At 39.2% G+C, this 18643-nt stretch overlaps 1 protein-coding gene across 1 annotated transcript in view; it reads right to left on the reverse strand.

The window, feature by feature from the left end:
* Positions 1-5609: 5609 nt before the first annotated feature.
* Positions 5610-18643, reverse strand: part of VEGFD (vascular endothelial growth factor D) — a 34337-nt gene continuing 21303 nt past the window's right edge. Inside the window, exons 3-7 of the mRNA XM_019746284.3 lie at positions 16735-16925; positions 13298-13446; positions 11974-12074; positions 6911-7106; positions 5610-6271 (exon numbers count right to left, since the gene is read on the reverse strand). Of these exons, the coding sequence (XP_019601843.2) occupies positions 6145-6271; positions 6911-7106; positions 11974-12074; positions 13298-13446; positions 16735-16925 (764 nt within the window). The 3' untranslated portion in view covers positions 5610-6144. The remainder of the gene's footprint in view (positions 6272-6910; positions 7107-11973; positions 12075-13297; positions 13447-16734; positions 16926-18643) is intronic.

The raw sequence follows: 18643 nt of genomic DNA on the forward strand, positions 1-18643 counted from the left end.
AGACTTGTATCTTCTTGGAATCTCAATGAACTTCTTTCTGAAAACTGGCAATTGAATTTGCTTGTTAAATGTCTGCCTTCCCAGCCAGATAATAAGTTGAGGCAGAGTCTGTTCCTGGTAATAGACATTGAATATGTTTTAGTTGTATTAATGAATTTCTTTATCCAACACGGTCTCTGACATACATTATATACTCAATAAAATGTATCAAAAATATTTCATACAGTGTACCTTTAAAAAATTACAGTGCAGTGATACAATTCAAAGAGCACTTTGGTTGGAGGATTTGAAGTGTATTCATGGGTTAATCTTAATGAGTAAGGCACAGTAGGAATAGATACTCTGCTCTGTGTTAATGTTGAAGCATCAGGGAATAAAGGTGACAAAGACTCAGGGATACTAATTCAAGCTAAATAATTTGCAGTTGGCTTCACAGATAACACCGACACTAACAGATGGTATAACATTGATTTGGCCTTTTCATTTTTGCAAGAGGTTTTAAGACAAAGAGTGTAGATAGACATTCTGAAAGGTATAAATGAGTGGTAAGCCTCATTTATTGAGCCCATGGTTTCTCACTTCCATAGTTCTGATCACAATACACTTTGGAAATTCTACCATGAATCTTCTAAGATCTTAATGCCAATACTCCTTGAAGAGTTGTGATCCTTTTTTCAAATCAGAACAAATATTTTTTTATCTTTATCATCAAATATTTACTGAGTGCTTACTCTATCAAAGGCTTTGTAGGGAATACAAGGACTATTAAACATAGTCCCTGTGTTTTAAAAGCTTTTCATCTTTCCTAGCTTTTATATATCTTTTACCAATAGTATAAAGGGATCCACTTTTCTGGAAAGACTTTTTGTGTTTTAAATACTGTAGAATAGGCTGACCTTTATAAATAGATATTCATAAAGGTACACTGTTGCTGAGTCTTTGTAGGGAAAAGGGGTTGAGAAAACTGCCGGCTGTTCCAACAAAATCTGAAAACATTTAACAGTCATCAGCTGAGCTAGGCACAGAGCATTAAAAAGCAAATAAATTATGATTCTGCACATGGTTCACAATCTCACGTGGTTACAGAACTCCACTTATAATTAGTTAAACCTTAAACAAGGGTCTCTATTAAAGACTATTTTCTAAAAGTCAAAAGAGAGTTGTAGCAGCAGAATTAAGCTATAAATCTGGGGATAATCCTTTTTTCTTAACTAAATTTTGTTGGGGTGACAATTGTTAGTAAAGTTACATAGATTTCAGGTGTACAATTCTGTATTACATCATCTACATATCACATTGCGTGTTCGCCACCCAGAGTCAGTTCTCTGTCCATCACCATATATTTGATCCCCTTTACCCTCATCCACTACCCCTCCCCCGCTTACAATAGTTTAGTGGTTCCCAGAGGGTATAAGGGATAATTCTAATTACAGTACAGTACAGTAGTACCTCGGTTTTTGAACGTCTCCGTTGATGAACATTTCAGTTTACGAACGCCATAAACCCAGAAGTGAGTGCTTCGGTTTTCGAACACACCTCAGAAGTCGAACATATCACGCGGCTTCCGCTGAGTGCAAGATCCTGAGGCCTAGCTGTCAGCTGTTTTCGAACGTTTCCGAACTTGAACGGTCTTCCAGAATGGATTACGTTCGAAAACCGAGGTACCACTGTATAGAATTTTGCCTAAATGTAGGGAATCAAGATATGCCTTTAGAGAATTTTCTTGGAAACCACTGAAAGTAGACTAAAATATTTATATGTAGTATATTCTGATTACACTTAATAAAATATGAGGGCAATCAGTACCAGTTGTAGTATAAAATGACCTATAAATGGAGGTGTAAAATAAATGTGGCTATCACCTTCCCTTGAAATTCAGCTCATTATAAATGTATATGTAAATTAGTTCCCTTGGATACTGTTGGAGTGGGAAGGCAACAGTTGTATGGAGAGCCTGCTCTTTACATACAAGGCTCAAGGCAAGGAAAATCTGTCACGAGCTTTACCCCCAAGGAACCAAGACAGAGTTAAGGCATATGTAAATATATATGATAAAAGGTAGGAAGCGACAAGTGCCATAAGAGAAATACAAGAGAAATACCAGGAATTCGGAGGGAAAGAATATTTCTAGCTACTAACATTTAGCTAGTAGAAATAAAGGATGCTTACGCAACTGATGGGCATAAAACCGTTCCAAGAACAACATGAACAAGGTACAGATAGGTACTGACTGTCCAGTGAACAGCGTTGTATAATTATACAGGGGAAGGGTTCAGAAAGGAGAAGTGTGGAGTAAAACCGTTCCAAGAACAACATGAACAAGGTGCAGACAGGTACTGACTGTCCAGTGAACAGCGTTATATAATTATACAGGGGAAGGGTTCAGAAAGGAGAAGTGTGGCGTTTCCAGTAAAAAATGGAAAAAAAAACTGGTAGAGGAACTTAAGGAAAATGGACTTGCTGTTGAGCCAGACTTCCAGCCAACATGACATTTTCAATTAATACTTTGAGACTCCTCACTCCTTATTCTGCTTTAAACGAAAAAATAAGAGATATAATATAAGTGAGAAAATTAAAATGTTAAAGCTGTGGTAAAATAAATACATACATACATACACACACACACACACATACATACATATATACATACTTCCATGTATCAGAAACAGAACCAAAATGAAAATGGTAGTCAGACCAAAGCCATGTAGGTCCTGGACTCTGTATGTGGAAGCAGGAAGACATGAACCAGAATTCAGCTCTTGTAGAATGATAGACCCTAACAGGGCTCCATGTGTGGCTAGAGACAGGAATCAGCCTGTGAAAGATTCACATTGGTGCCCTTCAATGAACTACTTTCCAATATTCGCACCCTTTGTCTAATCCCCTCCCACAATAACTCTGGCCTTGGCCATGTGACCTCCTCGGCCAATGGGACATCAGTAAATGAGATACAGCAGAAACTTACTAAGTGCTTATGCACTGGGGCATGTCCTATTGGAAACTTCTCACTTGAAAGCCAATGGCTATGCTGTGAAGAAGCTCTCGCAAGATATTGAATGATGAAAAGCCACATGGAGAGAAGCCCTGGAGAATGGGAGTGCATCTTGAGCATTCATTCCAGCAGCAGATGAGTTCCCATTCCCTGGCCACCAAAATCAATGCAATCCCTCATTATTTATTAAATGATTCTTTATTAGGCACCTACTATATGCAGCACGTTCTCACACTGAAGGTTATAATTAGACAAAATCTACCTCTTGTTGACCAAATGACCAAATCGATTAGGCTCACAATTTTCACTGAACTATTGCTTCCCTTAGGAGCCTTTAAATGGATTATTTGTTCATCTCCTTTATCAAGTATCTCACATCATATTTTAATCTCATCCAACTGTGACTATTATGCTGTTTCCATCTCTAATGGGCCTCCCACCACTCTGCTTTAGTCACAGATTTATGGTCTGTGCTGTCATATTAATACATATTCTGGCCTTGTGGCTCAGATAATCAGGGATATTATGCACCACTGGCATTTATTGTTTGCTTTAAGCTCTTGGGGCTTCTCACATATTTTTATTTTGCAACAAGTTGAGAATTATCAGCCCACATTCCAAAGCTATTAGTATGATAAATATTCCTGTACAATGACCAGTGAATTCTAATAAGGCAATAGGCCAGTTACCCCACCTCCACCCTGAGGACCAGCCCCATTCCAGCTCAGGCCCAGCCTCAGGAATCCAAGTACAAATCTCTTGGGGGTTATTGGGGGTTGGGAAAAAATCAGGGGGAGGGGTGTTAGAAGGGCAAAGCCAGATTGCAAATAGTTTTGTCCTAGTCCAGAATTCACTAATATTGCCATCTAAATGGCAACTAGGAAGTCAGAGCCACCAATCAAAATATGGTTTGAGTTGGTTTAGGGCAGATCCAGGATACACCAAGAACGTTATTCACAGTCATGTATCTCTCCTTCAGGATAATCCCTTTCATTTGTAAAGTACCGCTGTATTTTTTCAAATTGTTTTCACTTACGGTAACTCAAGGGAAATGAGCAACTCTAAGGTACAGAGAGATGAGATTATCATCCACATTTGACAGGTGAGGAAGCTGAGGCCCCATGAGGTTGCTCAGTCTGATAATGCAATTAGGTGGCAGAGCCTGTCCTTAAACTCAGGTCTTCTCTCCTTGTCTAGGATTCAGTTTCTCTTTTTATCAGTCAAGGATAAATGAAGTAACTCCTTTAACTGTGCGGTGTCCCTCAGGCTGTCTGCTGCCCCAGTTCTCAAGGGAACTTAAACAAATAATCTGGAGAAGGAGAGTGGTAGAAACTGAAGGGGCAAAGCAAGGAGTTGAACGCTAATCCATTGAAGACACGAAATTTTGTGCGAGACCTTTCAGAAGCCTGAGAATCAAATAGTAAAATGAGAAGAAAGAAGGCCCATTAAGGTCATAAAGTGAGGGCAAGAGGAACAGTGACAAGAGAAGTGACTGGGCCAATACCAATACCAGTAAATGATGAGGCAATGGTATTGGCAGCACAGTGGGGACTGGTCCCATGGCCAGGCCAGTTGAGATCAGCCGTGTCACCAGGAAACTGAGAACTAAAGCCAGGAAAGGAGCAGAGGGCCCAAAGCCATGGAGAACTTAAGTGAACAAAGGGAGAATTCAGGAACTGTTTAGGAAGCCTGAGACAGGGAGGGTAGGGGTTGGGCCAGGATCCAACAGTCTTATCTTGCGGCTGCAGGAGAAACAAAACTATTTGCTGTATTTGTCATCTTCCTCCTTGTTATTGTACTGCTCCACATAGTCTGGCCTGAGAAGCGTGGGGTATACAAACTTAATCAGGGCCGTTTCTGATTGTAAAGAGGTCGCAGTGCAGTGGGGAGATAAACATAAACACAACTACTTACAAGTGTATGATAAGTGCTGTAACAGATTGCATCTGCTGCCTGCCTATCTATCTATCTATCTATCTATCTATCTATCTATCTATCTATCTATCATCTATCTGCCTATCTATCTATGCAAGGTGCTGAGGAAAGCAACAGTTTTTAAGTTACTTGCTAAGTAACTTAATTCTGCTAATGCTGCTAAGTTCCGTTATACCAGATTTTCAGTAAAGTCTACCCCATCAACAAATTATTTGTGGGAGTATTTTTGGGGGAAAACAAGGGAAACGGCTTGTGCTCCCTTCCTGGCTAGCAGTGGAAGAGAGAAGAATTAGGTGGTCATGAGAATGGAGATGTGAATGAGACTGATCTGAGTGAGTGCAGACGCGTGCAGACAGAGATGGCCAGAAGAAACATGGCCCTCAAAGCTGTCAGGGGCATCAGTGGGCTCTCCTCAGCCATGGGATGGGGTCAGGTCAAGCTGAATTGAATCTCAAAAGAAAGATCGGTTTCCAGCTGATTCTTGGGTCACATTTATTTGACCTCGTGTAGCATCTTAAACCTTCTGAGAGCTACTGCTCAGGTTTTCCAAAACTGGTGTCAAGTTTTGTTGTGCCCATGTCTCTCCCCACACCTCCCACTTCTAAATTCCTTTCTTTCTTTAAAGTGTTTTTTTTCTTTAGCATAAAATTTAGAGTGGTAGCATATTAAATAACACACAAAATTCAATGGCTTGAATAATGGTGTTTATTTTCTTTAAATACACTTAAATATGAAACAACAGACAGTAGTTCAGTAAACTCAAAACTACAAGCTGGACAGTAATCAGAAAAATCAGTGCTGATCATACAAATCAAAATCTGCATAAGAAAGAATCAGAATAATTCACAAGAGAGTTGCAATTAGCAAAGGACTCTGAGGCTATGCGAATTGCCTCATCTGCTGTGAGTAATCAGTCACATGGCACCTGTCATTCCATGATGGTCAAAACTTTTTCATTCACCAAACAAATACAAGGGGTTACAAGACTCCCTCCTCTCCATTCCTTGGTGTACAGAGGCATCTTCAGTTAGAAGACATCTGTCAGCAAGCCAGGAAATCCTCAGCTGGCGTTTAATGGAAGGTTGGTCTGGATTCACTGCGGTAGTATGTAAAATGGATTTTTCTAACACCTGGAAAAAAAACACAGTGACAGCAACTTGGCAAAGCAGCATGCTGTTTAAAATGACAAGGATGGGAAACTTGGGAACAAAGTTGAATCAAGGATTTTCTCGACTGTGGAGCCCATGAGAAGCCCTTTTTTCCTTAGGAAAGCGGCAATGCTTGGCACACGCTGGTTTTGCATTTGTACACGTTCTGGTGTGAAAGGGGCATCTGTCCTCACAGCTGTTGCAAAAGAAAATAAACATGAAACTTCAGAATCAAGGACTGCATTCGAAGGAATAATTCTGTTCTGATTTGATTAAGTTTTCAAAGTAAATTTTCCAGATATGTATTTAAAAAGTCAATATAAAATCCTGAATGGTTATCCCACATAGATTTAAAATCTATTAAAGTGCACTCAGTAACCTCTAACTGTTCTATTCATCAATAAACTTCTTGCTATATAAATCCAGTGACACCTCTTTCCTCAAAGAAAAAACAACCAAACAAACATATATGGACATATATTGAGAGAGAGAGAGAGAGAGAGAGAGAGAGAGAGAGAGAGAGAGAGAGAGAGATTAAATCAAAGAGACTGCTGATCCAAAGCCCTCCACAAATAATTGTTTAAATCTCATCAATTTAGCTTCTGCTTGAGGTCCATAAGCCAACAATAGGAGGCAGGATTTTCTTGTCTTCTCAATTAATCATCACTCTGGATACTCTTGCTTCTACCTTAGCTGCCACACCTCTGTTTCACTATCAAAAAGAGGCTTGGGCACTGAAAAAAAATGGCTTAATAAGGAATCCCACTGAATCAAAATAGCATTTACATTACATGTCAATGAGTCACATTAAGGTGAAAGCAAAAAAGCCACTCACCTGCAGGTGTCTGGGTGAAATATCTTGTGCTTCTGGCAGCAGCTCTCCAGACTCTCTGTGCACTCAATGCAGCTGCAGTTTTCTGGGTGCTGAATGAGATTGCCGGGACAGGATGTTTTACAGACACACTCACACTGGTCTTCATCAAACTTCATGTGTGGCCCACAGACAGTCAGTTCCTGGAGGTGAGAGTGGTCTAAACAGTACAAGAAAAGTGTCAGTCGAATAGCTGTAGCATGAATAACATGATCTCCAAAGTGGATGTATACTTTACATCATTCCAGAATAACTTGAATTTACAAAATCTTTCCTGTAGATTTTCGCCTAATCTTTGCACAGGGTGAAGGAAACTCACCTCTAATTTCACAATACAAAGAGAGAATTTGTAAGTTCTCCTCAGTTTGTGATAAAAATGTTAGAAGCTGAATATTCCTAGTAAGATTTTTCAGAGATTTTTAGGTTGGTGACTTATTAAAATGCAAATTTTCACAACCAAGTATTAGTAATAAAATATAGGCTGTCTAAGGATTGTGAGTCTAGTCCTTTCCAGTTTTTAGGTGAAGACTAAATGGAGAGAGGAACAGAAATATCGGCACTGTAGAAAAATACCTCAGACCTTCCAGATGTGGGTAGAATCAGTGATGTACTCCTCACCGCACATCATAACACTGATATAAAAGATACAACAGTGATAACAAATTTGGATTCCAGATCTGCTGGAAGATACTTTCACCTGAGACAGGAGGACCTGAGAAGTTTTTTACACACATAGCTGACAGATCTTTATTTTAGAATGTGTACAAAACAATTGGATGACTCCATGTCCAATTCTGATCCTCAAGTTGAAATTCATTGCAAAAAATGGAAGAGAGAGAAACTTTGGAAGAACTTGACTATGTCACTTTAGCATTATTGACGGTTTTATAGCAAATTACGTGTTTAGTTTCTTCCCCAAACCTGCTTCTCTCGAGTTTGCCTGATTTAAGGAATGGCGCCATCACTCTGTACTCACCTGCCATACTGAGCCTAATCACCATGTCCACCCCTTTCTGCCGCCCTGAATTTGTACTTTTTTCCCATCACCACTGCCACTGCCTCAATTCAGTCAGTACTTTGTATTTTTTGTGTCGATGGCTGTCACTCTGCCAACACAAGTTTTACCCCTTTAGTCCATTCTCCACAAGTTTATCAAATGCAAATCTAATCACATCACTCTACTACTTTAAGTACCTTAAAAGATTCCCCTTTCTTTCACAATAAAAGCCAATTTTCCCACTAGGACATACAAGACCCTCCATGAACAGAACCCTACTCACCTCCCAGACTCCTCTCCTCTTTTCTCTCTGTCTCTCTGTCTCTCTCATATCCTATGTTGCTTCCATACTGAAGTATAGTACTTTTTGTTCCCCTGATATGCCCGGCTGTCTCAGACCCATGCCTTTCGCCATGTACTTCCTTCCTTCTGCTAGTAGTTATCCTCCCTCCCCCATATCTTTCCCAAATTCTGCAAGTTTAGCCTAGAGCCCTGGCCTTGTGCTATTTCTATCCTGTGCTTTCTGACACTACTTACATTTGACTGTTTATTTCTTTGTCTTGTCCATGAATTTAAAAATCCTGAAGGATATAGGGACCAGGTGTCATCATTCTGGCATAAAATAGACACTTGATAAACTTTTTTTAGCTTATTTGGTATAATTAAAGGGTCCTGAAGCTAGATGATGTACAGAGACTCTGAAGAATCCCACCCAGCATTCCAAGACATTGAACATTCAGTTAAACCATATGTTCTTGCCAATATCTGACTGTTAATGATATATCAAAATGGCAACCTCGTGTCATCCAATCTCATAGTTTTAACTGCTCTGTGGCTGATGATCTTTGAGGGATGATGTTGAATGGGAATGGGTGTTGGAAGGCTAGATCCAGGGAGACTCCATTCTGAATTGTGTGAGGAGAAAAAAGGTGAGCTTTGTAAGCCATATGCCAGTGAGGCAGATGTCCCTTTGGGGCAAGACAAGAATACATTGTTAAAAGACAGTGAAGAAGCACTGAAAAGATTTGCAAGGATCACAAGGTGGCAGTAGAGACTCATTCAGAACACTTCAGGCAGAGACCAACTCCATTCTTGGCCAGGTGGTTTAGGGAAACACAGCCCACTGGGTGTTTGCTGAACTTCAGCAAGCTAGTTGGCAGAGGCTGGCCTCAATCCTTCTAGCCAAGTTCAAAGTAACAGAGACTGGTTGTAGGACAACTGAGTGAAGCAGCAACTATAGCTAAGGGTGATACCCTGAACTATTACATATTGATGTCAGTCCTGGGCAAGTTGATGATGGGATGCCAGTGTACTCTGTTCCCAGCCTTGTTCCATTTATCATTTTTATCAATAAAATGATGGAATTTTTCTAAGTAAATTTTTGCAGTTGTGGATATCTTGATGAATTTAAATTACAGAATCAGGAACTGCCCCCCATCCCGCCCTTTTATTTTGGTATTGTAACAGTTTAGAGCAATGACCTGAATCTAACAAGATAAAATTAAGTTGGACTTGGATTCACTAACCCAAATGTGCTCATTCAGGAAAGAGATCATTGTAAAAAAGGCAGTTGGCTTAACAGCCACATGTGTGAAAAAGGTAGTTAGTGAACAGTAAGCTCAGTATATGATATTAGTTTGATGGGGACACTGGAAAGATGACCGTGAACTTGGCCCACATTGAATTATGGGAGATGAAAATTAGAAGTGATTGTGATCCAGACTACCCTGTGCCTCTCACTTCCATCATTGCTACAACTTCCCAGAAGGTTCCCCACCTCCTTTCCTTCCCTGGGGGACCAACCCACCCTTTTGTATGCTGCCGTTGGGTTGATTTCATTGAAATTCTAAAAGGTGCTGTCACTGTCCCGCTTGAACCAGTTGAGTGGTTTCCCTTTGCCCTTAGCATCGCATCGAAGCTCTGGGACAAGGTTCACTAACTTCCCTGTGAACCTCTCCAGCTTCCTCTTTCATATCTATGCAGCCCCCTCCCGTTACAGCCCCGCCATGCTGAACTCCTTCCAGCACCCCATATGCTATGTTCTTGTACTTCCGCTCCTGAGCACTCATTTCCCCCCTGCTCAGCGCACTTCTCTCTTTCCCCACTACTCTTTCTACCCTCAGCACTCATGTGCACTGGCTGAGTCCCTCCCCAGGAATTACCTTCAGTAGAAAGAGACCACCTCACCCAAGGTTACATGACGTTCCCTCCCCGAGGCAGCCCATATCCAATGACCAGTCCAGAGGCCCCAGCCCCTTGGTTTCAATTTGAGACAACCCCCAAGGGCTCTCCCAGCTTCAGCTCCCCATAGGATTGGCTGACATCTCTTAGCAACTGCACTGCGGTTCAACTTCTCCCTCTACCTGGTCCTGACTCCATCTCACATTTTAATGCATTGTGCCTACATGCGAGCCTCCTGAGTACCAATCTCTTTCAGAAGCTGTGTAGCAGGGAAACCTCAACTAGAACAGCCTTTAAGCTCTATGTGTATTGCCTCCCACAATAACCTTCTAACACTATTAAAAAATGAAGCACATGGACAAAGAATTATATTTTACATGACTCCGTAGGGTAAAACCTGAACTAATGAGTTGATGCTCTAGAGCTGGGCTGTCCAACATGGTAGCTACTAGTCATATAGAGCACAAAATGGCAAGTCCAAATTGAGACGTGCTGTAAATATAAAATATACACTGGATTTCAAAGACTTTGCACACAAAAATGAGAATATCTCATTGAGAAGTTTTATAACACGATTGCATGTTAAAATGATACTATTTTTGATATGTTGGATTAAATAAAATATATGAAAATTCATTTCACTTGTTTTCTTTTGACCTTTTTAATGTGAGGACTATACAATGTAAGTTACATATGTGACTCTCACTGTAATTCCACTGGATAGTCCTGTTCTGGAGAGAGAGAGATTTAGGTTCAACATAGTTTACTAGCACCAAGAGTGTGGCCAGAGTAACCGGGCTATGTCGGTGGGTGGCGAGTTTCTCCATGACTGATGTACATTCTGCAAGCGGATAGCTGAACACTTGAAGGATGTAGATGACATTCAAGATCTGCACGGGCATTTCAACTACATTGACTTTAAGTTTCTCTTAAACCCGGTGTTGAGCTTCCAGGAAAACATTTAGAAGGAAGCTGAGAGACAGAAATACAGGAAGTAGGATGTTACTAATTGTTTCTAGGCACTGATTCCTTAGAGTTTAATCCTTACTAGTCTTGCTTGTAGATCATAGTTTAAAACAAGCAAGGTTCAAATTGCACGATTCCTTGACTTTTTTTTTCAGTAGAATCATGTCAAATTATCTGGGAAATAAACAAAAAAAGGCATTCATTTTCAGCCAAATGTCCATCACTCAAAATCATAGCATTATGAGTTATGGGCAGTGATGACCACCTGTCTCATATGGTTCCCAACTCCCCTTAGCCCAGCAGCCATGTTTTGCTTTTACTTAGCCCTAGTTTCATAAAAACTTTTGTCATATCTCCTGCCCCCTTTTGAAATTATTGGCACGTTTTCACATGACACAGTTAAAGAAACCAACAAGTCCAAAATTACTTTATGTTCTGGTGAGATTTTTATACAAATGAATTAGTAAAACATGGTTGACTAAGTGTTTAGTTCTGAAGTGGCTTTCATTATAGGTTACCATCCCCTTTCAAATTCAATGTTTCAGGATGCTCCAATCGCTTTGGGCTTTTCTTTTAGAAAGTAGATGATGCATTGGTAGACTTACTGTATAATTATAGTACAGAGTGTTTTGGAATCTGACTGCTTCGATCATTCGTAGTTGTGTGACCTTGAGAAAATTACCAGACATCTTGGTGTGTCCATTTTTTAATTGTAGGAAAGAGGGATAATAACAGTATATTATAGAATTAGTGTGAGGATATAATGAGTTTATACATATAAAAGGCTTACAACATTGTCTGGTCATAGTAAGAACTTAATAAATGTTAGTTTCTATTGTTGTTATTTGCATTATTACTATTATTATTTCATGCTGCTCATTACCTTCCATTCCAGCGAGTGGATTCTCCTCCTGTAAAACACATTTACATTTGTTGCTATCCCATAGCATGTCAATGGGACAGAGTTTCTTGGAATGTGAACAGCTAGGAAAAGAAAAAAACAAACCACATTTAAACTCTTCGAAAGGCAATCATACATTTCAAACATTTTTTTAAAATGTTGAATAAATTTTTAAGTGTAGAATGTTTAAAATTTTTAAGGAGCTTAATTCATATTCCTGAAATGCACGTTATTAGATAGTAATTCTGTAATTACAAATATTCTATTTAGAAATGTTTGGAAATTAAACTGTAATTTTGGAAAATTATCATCTTTTAAAGAAGACTGGTGTTGAAACAATGCAAATTCACTATCAACAGAACTTATCTACCAAAAGTAAATATTGTTCTAACATAGCACCTAAGAATTTATCTTCTTTAAAATGGAGATAAAGACATTGGTCAACACAGCAGGAACATCTTGAGGATAAATGTCCCTGATATATGAGCTTTCTTCTCTGCTTGAGAGAGGTAGAAGTGTTTCCTTGGTTCAGTGTTAACTAACATAACCAGCAGCTGACTCCTTCACTTGTCACTCACACAAGCCTTTACTGCTTTACCTTTGCAAGATCTAAGTTTCCAACTTAGTTACTTCATATTTTCATTCAGTATTTGTAATTTGCCCTCTATTTGTTTCTCAATCTTTTTTCCCCCAAATCAGTGATTCTTACCTTTGATTTCAGAACACTTTAGGGTATCATAATTTGTGTCATGAAGAATCATAAAATACTCTCAAGAAAATTTCAAAGTCAAATTAATTGTAAGTCATTTTAATTTAAAGTAAGAATTTCCCATTTGGTGATCTTAAGAAGAAGGATTAGAAAATCGCCAAACTCAGATGCAGATAGTTTTGCCACTCCCCAATGCCTCTAGGAACCTTTTTATTTTTTTCCCGAATTTTGGGACTGAAATGTATAAACAGCCTAAAATGAGTTTTATTTAATGCTTGCTCTGGAATGAGGGAACATGTGACAAATTTGAGGCTGGAACTAAGTTTTACAACTGTGTGTATTATGAACAAAGATGTCCGTAAGTGGACATGTTGAGTTAGTTCATAACCACTGAGCTTTTTGGTTCCACTGCAATATACATCTAACACCTAATACAAAATATATTTGCCAAATAGTTACTACCAGTAGATCTGGGTTAGAAGCTAAAAGGTGGAGAACTTGAAGAGATAGTGATGACTCTGTAATTAATTAAGTATCTCCCACACACAGCTTTGGCAAAGGCAAGAACAAGTATAACCGAGGAGAAGTAATGCTTACCGATCTTCTTCTGGGACCTGGATGGATCTTCTGATAATGGAGTATGGATGATGGGGAGCCGTTGACAAGCACTTACAACCTGTATGGTTGGCAACTTTGACAGGCACTAATTCAGGTACTGATGTCAAAGGCACCGATATCTCAAAGAGCTAGAGAAAGATAACCATAATACATATATATATTTTTAAATAATTATTTCTATAGTCTGCATTTTCGCCTTTGTCTTTTATGGCAATGACTTTAGCAAAGTTGTCCATTAAGACCAGAACTAATAAGGATAAAGGCTGGCATGGTGGAAAGAATGCTGGGCTGGAAGTGAGGAAACTGGGGACTTAGGCAACTTTACCAAGTATTTAAGCTTGGTCAAATCTTTTAAATTTTCTGTGTCACTGGTACCCTTGTAAAATGGCACTGTCATGGTGAGGGATATAAATGATAAACATCTAAGTTTTGCTTTGTCTCGTGCACCTGAAACTAATAAAAAAAAAGAATACCATCATCACAGATACTATAGACATTAAATAATAATAATAATGCATTGTTAATAACATAACACTGATAAACATTTAGATTAAATGACTTAAAAAAACAACTTATCAAAATTTATCAAGGAATGAGTGAAATGCCTCATTTCTACATCTGTCAAAGAAATTAAATCACTAACTTAACAGTTACTAAAAGAAAATTTCCAACCTAAAAAAAAAAAAAATGTCACTGTCAGTCCCTGCTCCTGCTTTAGAGTATAAATAATAAGGACTAACTGAAATTATAGCTTTGAAGTTTATTTGAGACCATGGTGACTAGAATATTGTTCAAAACAATTTACTTATGCCTTCTCATACCATCTCTGTTCAAGGAATATAGTTTCCTATTCCTTGACTTTGGACTTGGCCATGTGACTTGCTTTGATCAACACGATGTTAGCAGACATGACACAACTACACATTTGAACTGTGGGTGCTTTGTGGGGCTTGTTTTCTCATGTGTGTGCAGTAACCATGAGAAGAGCATGACCTGGCAGGCTTGCTGGTCCAAGGGATAAGAGACAAAGGGAACAGACCTGGATGCAACCTGCAGCTTGGAGTGGAGCCCAACTGAAACCACACTAAACCAACTGAACCGCAGATACATGAGTAAGAATAAGTCTTTGTTGTTTGAAGGCCGTGAGTTTTAGGGTGTTTATTATGCAGCACTGCATAGTAATAACTGACTGATACAAGCTCATCATGCCCAACCACTTAATTATAGGTAACATGAATATCCTTCTTTCTGTGTTTCTATATGCCTGGCCCTGTTGTAAGCATATTATATTAATTCATTTACACCTCATAACAACATTATAGGGTGTTTTTTTAAAAAAAATTATCCTATAGCAAGTTATAAACCTGCCTCCTGGTTTGAGCCCAGGCAGTCTACTCTAGAGCCAGAGGTGATCCTCTTAAGAATATGCCTTATTACATTTTGGAATGAAATTGCTATGACCAGAAGAAGCAAGATGGGATCCTGGCAAGTAGAACTTAAGAGAAATGTCAATTACTTTGTTTCTGCAGTGGTTCTATGATGTATGGATGAATTTGAACCTGATTTTTAATGTTCTTTCCAGTCAATCACCATCCCATACAGCCCTTACTTAAATGAAAGTATTCATTTATTCACTTTGTTTCTAAGAGGTATTTCATCAAATAGTCCATAACTTTGGAATGAGAGGTAGGTTTTTTGTTGTTGTTGTTTTTTTAAAGAAAACCCACTACTAAAATGTTCAAATATGCATATTTGGAAATAAAATCTGTTGTACACTTATACTTAAGTACATTCTTTAAAATTAATCATTTGTTGAGGATAGCAGTCAAAATAAAGTACTCAACTCTCTATTAAGTAGAAACAATCCATTAAAATTGTGTTTATTCTGACCTTTTAATATGTAATGGGACTTCCATGAATCTAAGTAAGAGAGTGTTTTTAGAGTGTTTACTTTGCATAAACTACATCTTCTTGCGAAATTTTTCAGCTATGCTCTAGGGAATAACACTGTCATGAACTAAAGCCTCTTATGTTATGCAAGCTTTGTTTCTATTGACTGTTGATACTTAGCCATACTTATGCTATTTTTTGGACCTGATTATCAAATAGAAGAGGTCAGAATTTTTACAAGTCCCAAGAGTCTCTAAAAGGATTTAGAAAAAGAAATTCTATAGTTTAAGGGATATTTTAGGGGGTAGGAAGAACAAAATTAAGGATAAGTTAACTTATTACCAAACAAATCAACATTCTATTTTTTCCATCCAATTAAGATAATTACCTAACATGGACATATTTGGTGCATATGTAATTTCATGGTACCACTACTGTATACATGTTGTATACATATGTATACAGAAGAATAGATTGTATAAGCAAATATGACAGTTCAATGAATGTATCAACATGCATGAGGAATTTGTAACATAGAATCAAAAAGAATGTAGTTTCACTTGTAGCTTTTTAATATGTTTTCCTAAACTTGTTATTGTTTTTCTCCTAAGCAACATGTATTACATAGTTACATAATAACACTGTGGTAGTGATAAAAAGAAAAACTTATCTATGGAGCAAAAGGGATTGTATAAGATGGAGAGGGGAGAATTCTTTTTTTCATGAGGACTGCAGAATTCAAAGGTCTTCTGTGCTAGATATTCTCCATTTGCCCCTCCAAAGATGCCATCCTCTCTCCTTCCTTCCCCACTGAAGTCTGTGTCCCAGGACACCGACCTCCATGGAATGCGTCTCTAGTTCCTCTTGCCTCTCCCACCCCTACCCCCGACTCCTTGCCAGGCTAAGGGTTGGCAGTGGCCGCCACTCCTCCAGCCAGTCCAGCAGCCCCCTTTCCACTTTATCTCTGGGTCCCATAACTGCTCCATTTCCTTGCATCTTCAGTCCAAAGCTGGGAACAGCTCCCCCTTTTTTGCTAGCTCTGGGTGCTGCACCAGCCCTTCCTACTTCCCCTAACTCAGCCCACATCCTTTATTAATTTTCTCATCCTTTAGTAATTTTTTCAGAAATTACTCTTCTCAGTCACTCCATTTGAACAACATAGAACCTAACAAATACACAAGACAGTGCAGCTGTCTTCATTCCTTTTAACATCTGTTCTAGTAACTTCCATATGCCTTTCTGATTCTTGACATGATAGCATCAGAGAGACAGTAACTGATAAGCATTCAGGCTCTGGAGTCTCACAGACCTGGGTTTGAATCCCAGCTCTGCCATAAGTTACTTCTTTGAGCCTCAGTGTCTTCATCTAGAAAGGAGGATAGTAAGATACCCTTTTAGCTGATTTCAGGGAATAAATGAGACAAGACGTAAAGTATTTAGCATAGTGCTTGGCAACAAGCTTAGTTGTAGCTGTCAACACCATCATCAGGGCTTTGGAGAGGGCGTACTTGCTGATGTCCTCATACCTGTTTGGAAACGTACGAGGTGCTTGTGTTCATACAAATGAGGCTCTCTTCATTGCAGCAGCCGCCGCACCGGAACACGTTCACACAGGGAGGCTTGAAGAACCTGTTGGTGCTCCTCCCCAGCTCACTGGCGACCTCCACACACGTCTCTCTAGGGCTGCACTGGGTTCTTTGCCATTCCTCATCTATAACTGCAGAGAGGAAGCTCATTGGGGCCAGCAAAAGAAATGACCTGCCATGCCAGCGTGAGCCCGGGTTATGCTGCACATGGTCGTTTTCACATCTGTAGTGCTTGTTTGTTTTACCAGACGGATATTTTTTTGTCAGTCCTTTAACCACAGACTGTTTTCAGAAAAATTAAAACCGTGTAAGAAATAATATATAAGTGTTATTACATGTTATTAACCACAGACTGTTTTCAGAAAAAGTAAAACCATGTAAGAAATAACATGTAAGTGTTATTTATTAAGCAATTTACACAACACAGCTGGGTAACATTTCTTCTACTTGAAGCCAGGTGTGGGTAGGTTTTAGCATCAGCAAAGAGTACATTTCTGTTGGTTGCTTAAGAAACTACAGTAGGATTCAAATCTGGCAAACACATGAATGGAAATTTAAGTGGAACTAATCTTTCCTCAAGTGAGACTTTTCTCATTTGCGAGTGTCCAATACTGATATTTATATAAATGATGAAATAAGACAATTCATTTTGACGGAAGGAGAAATATTCTGGCCATTCTAGAGAACTGGAGAAAAACAAGAAAAAGAGACAAGCCTGTGGGAATAAAAGGATTATATACATTTTTGTAAAACAATACTTGCTTTTCTCTCCTAGTTTATTTTTTAAATTAGATTTGACACTTTGATACTTAATGTTGTATAGCCTTTCTATGGATGGTTTTGGGAAGTGATTCAATTTTATGACAAAGACAACATTTAAAGGCATTCTTTTAGCTTGCCATGGACTTGTAGTTTATTATATGTTGAGGGTGGTGGTGAAAACCTCTTGTGGCGGGCAGCCTTAAAACGGATCCCCCAATGGTACGCCCCTCCTGGTGTCCACACCCTTGTGTAATGCCCTCCTCTGTGTGTGGTCTGGACCTAATGAGTTCATTCGTATGAAGAGAATACAGCAAAAGTGATGGGATGTCACTTCCACGATTAGGTTAAAAAAGACCGTGACTTCCGTCTTTCTAGCAGCCTCTATCGCTTGCGGGCACTCTCCCTTTCTCTTGCCTCCTTGGCTTGCAGGCTTTGATGAAGCAAGTTGTCAAGCTGGGAAGGTGGGAAACGGACTGAGGGTGGGCTCTGGCCAACAGCCAGTGAGGAACCGGGACCCTCGGTCCAACAGCCTGTGAGGAACTGAGTCCTGCCAATAGCCTCTGAGTGAACTTGGAGGCATATCCTGCCCCAGGTGAACTTCGAGATGCTGCCTGTGGGCCAAGCTGACACCTTGACTGTAGCCTCTATGGAGACTCTGAAGGCGAGACACCCATTTAGGCCATGTACGCATTTATGACCCACAAAAACTGTGAGATAAAAAATGTTATTCTCTAAGCAGCTAAGTTTGGGAGTAATGTGCTATGCAGCAATAGATAATAGCTCTTCTCTGTTTTCAGCCCATCTTTAAAAATGTATATTGTTCTCTCTCACCAGCTTATTCTGAATTCCCACATACGTGAACATGTTTCCACCAGAAGAGACAGAAAGAACGCCTGCCTCAAGTACACAGATATAATATTATTGTTGGAGATCTGACTCTAGTCTCTAAATTACTCCTTTAAAACAGCTTTCCATATCCTTTCCCCCCTTAATCTCAACTTTCCTCATATGTTGCTTCTTCAATCACTAAATTTCTGATTTTGAGTGTTTATGGAAAGAACGTGACGGTGAAAAACATGAGAGATAA

Source organism: Rhinolophus sinicus, chromosome 18 (assembly GCF_057876585.1).
Source record: "Rhinolophus sinicus isolate RSI-liver-muscle chromosome 18, RSI-T2T, whole genome shotgun sequence".
NCBI classification, from domain to species: Eukaryota; Metazoa; Chordata; class Mammalia; order Chiroptera; family Rhinolophidae; genus Rhinolophus; species Rhinolophus sinicus.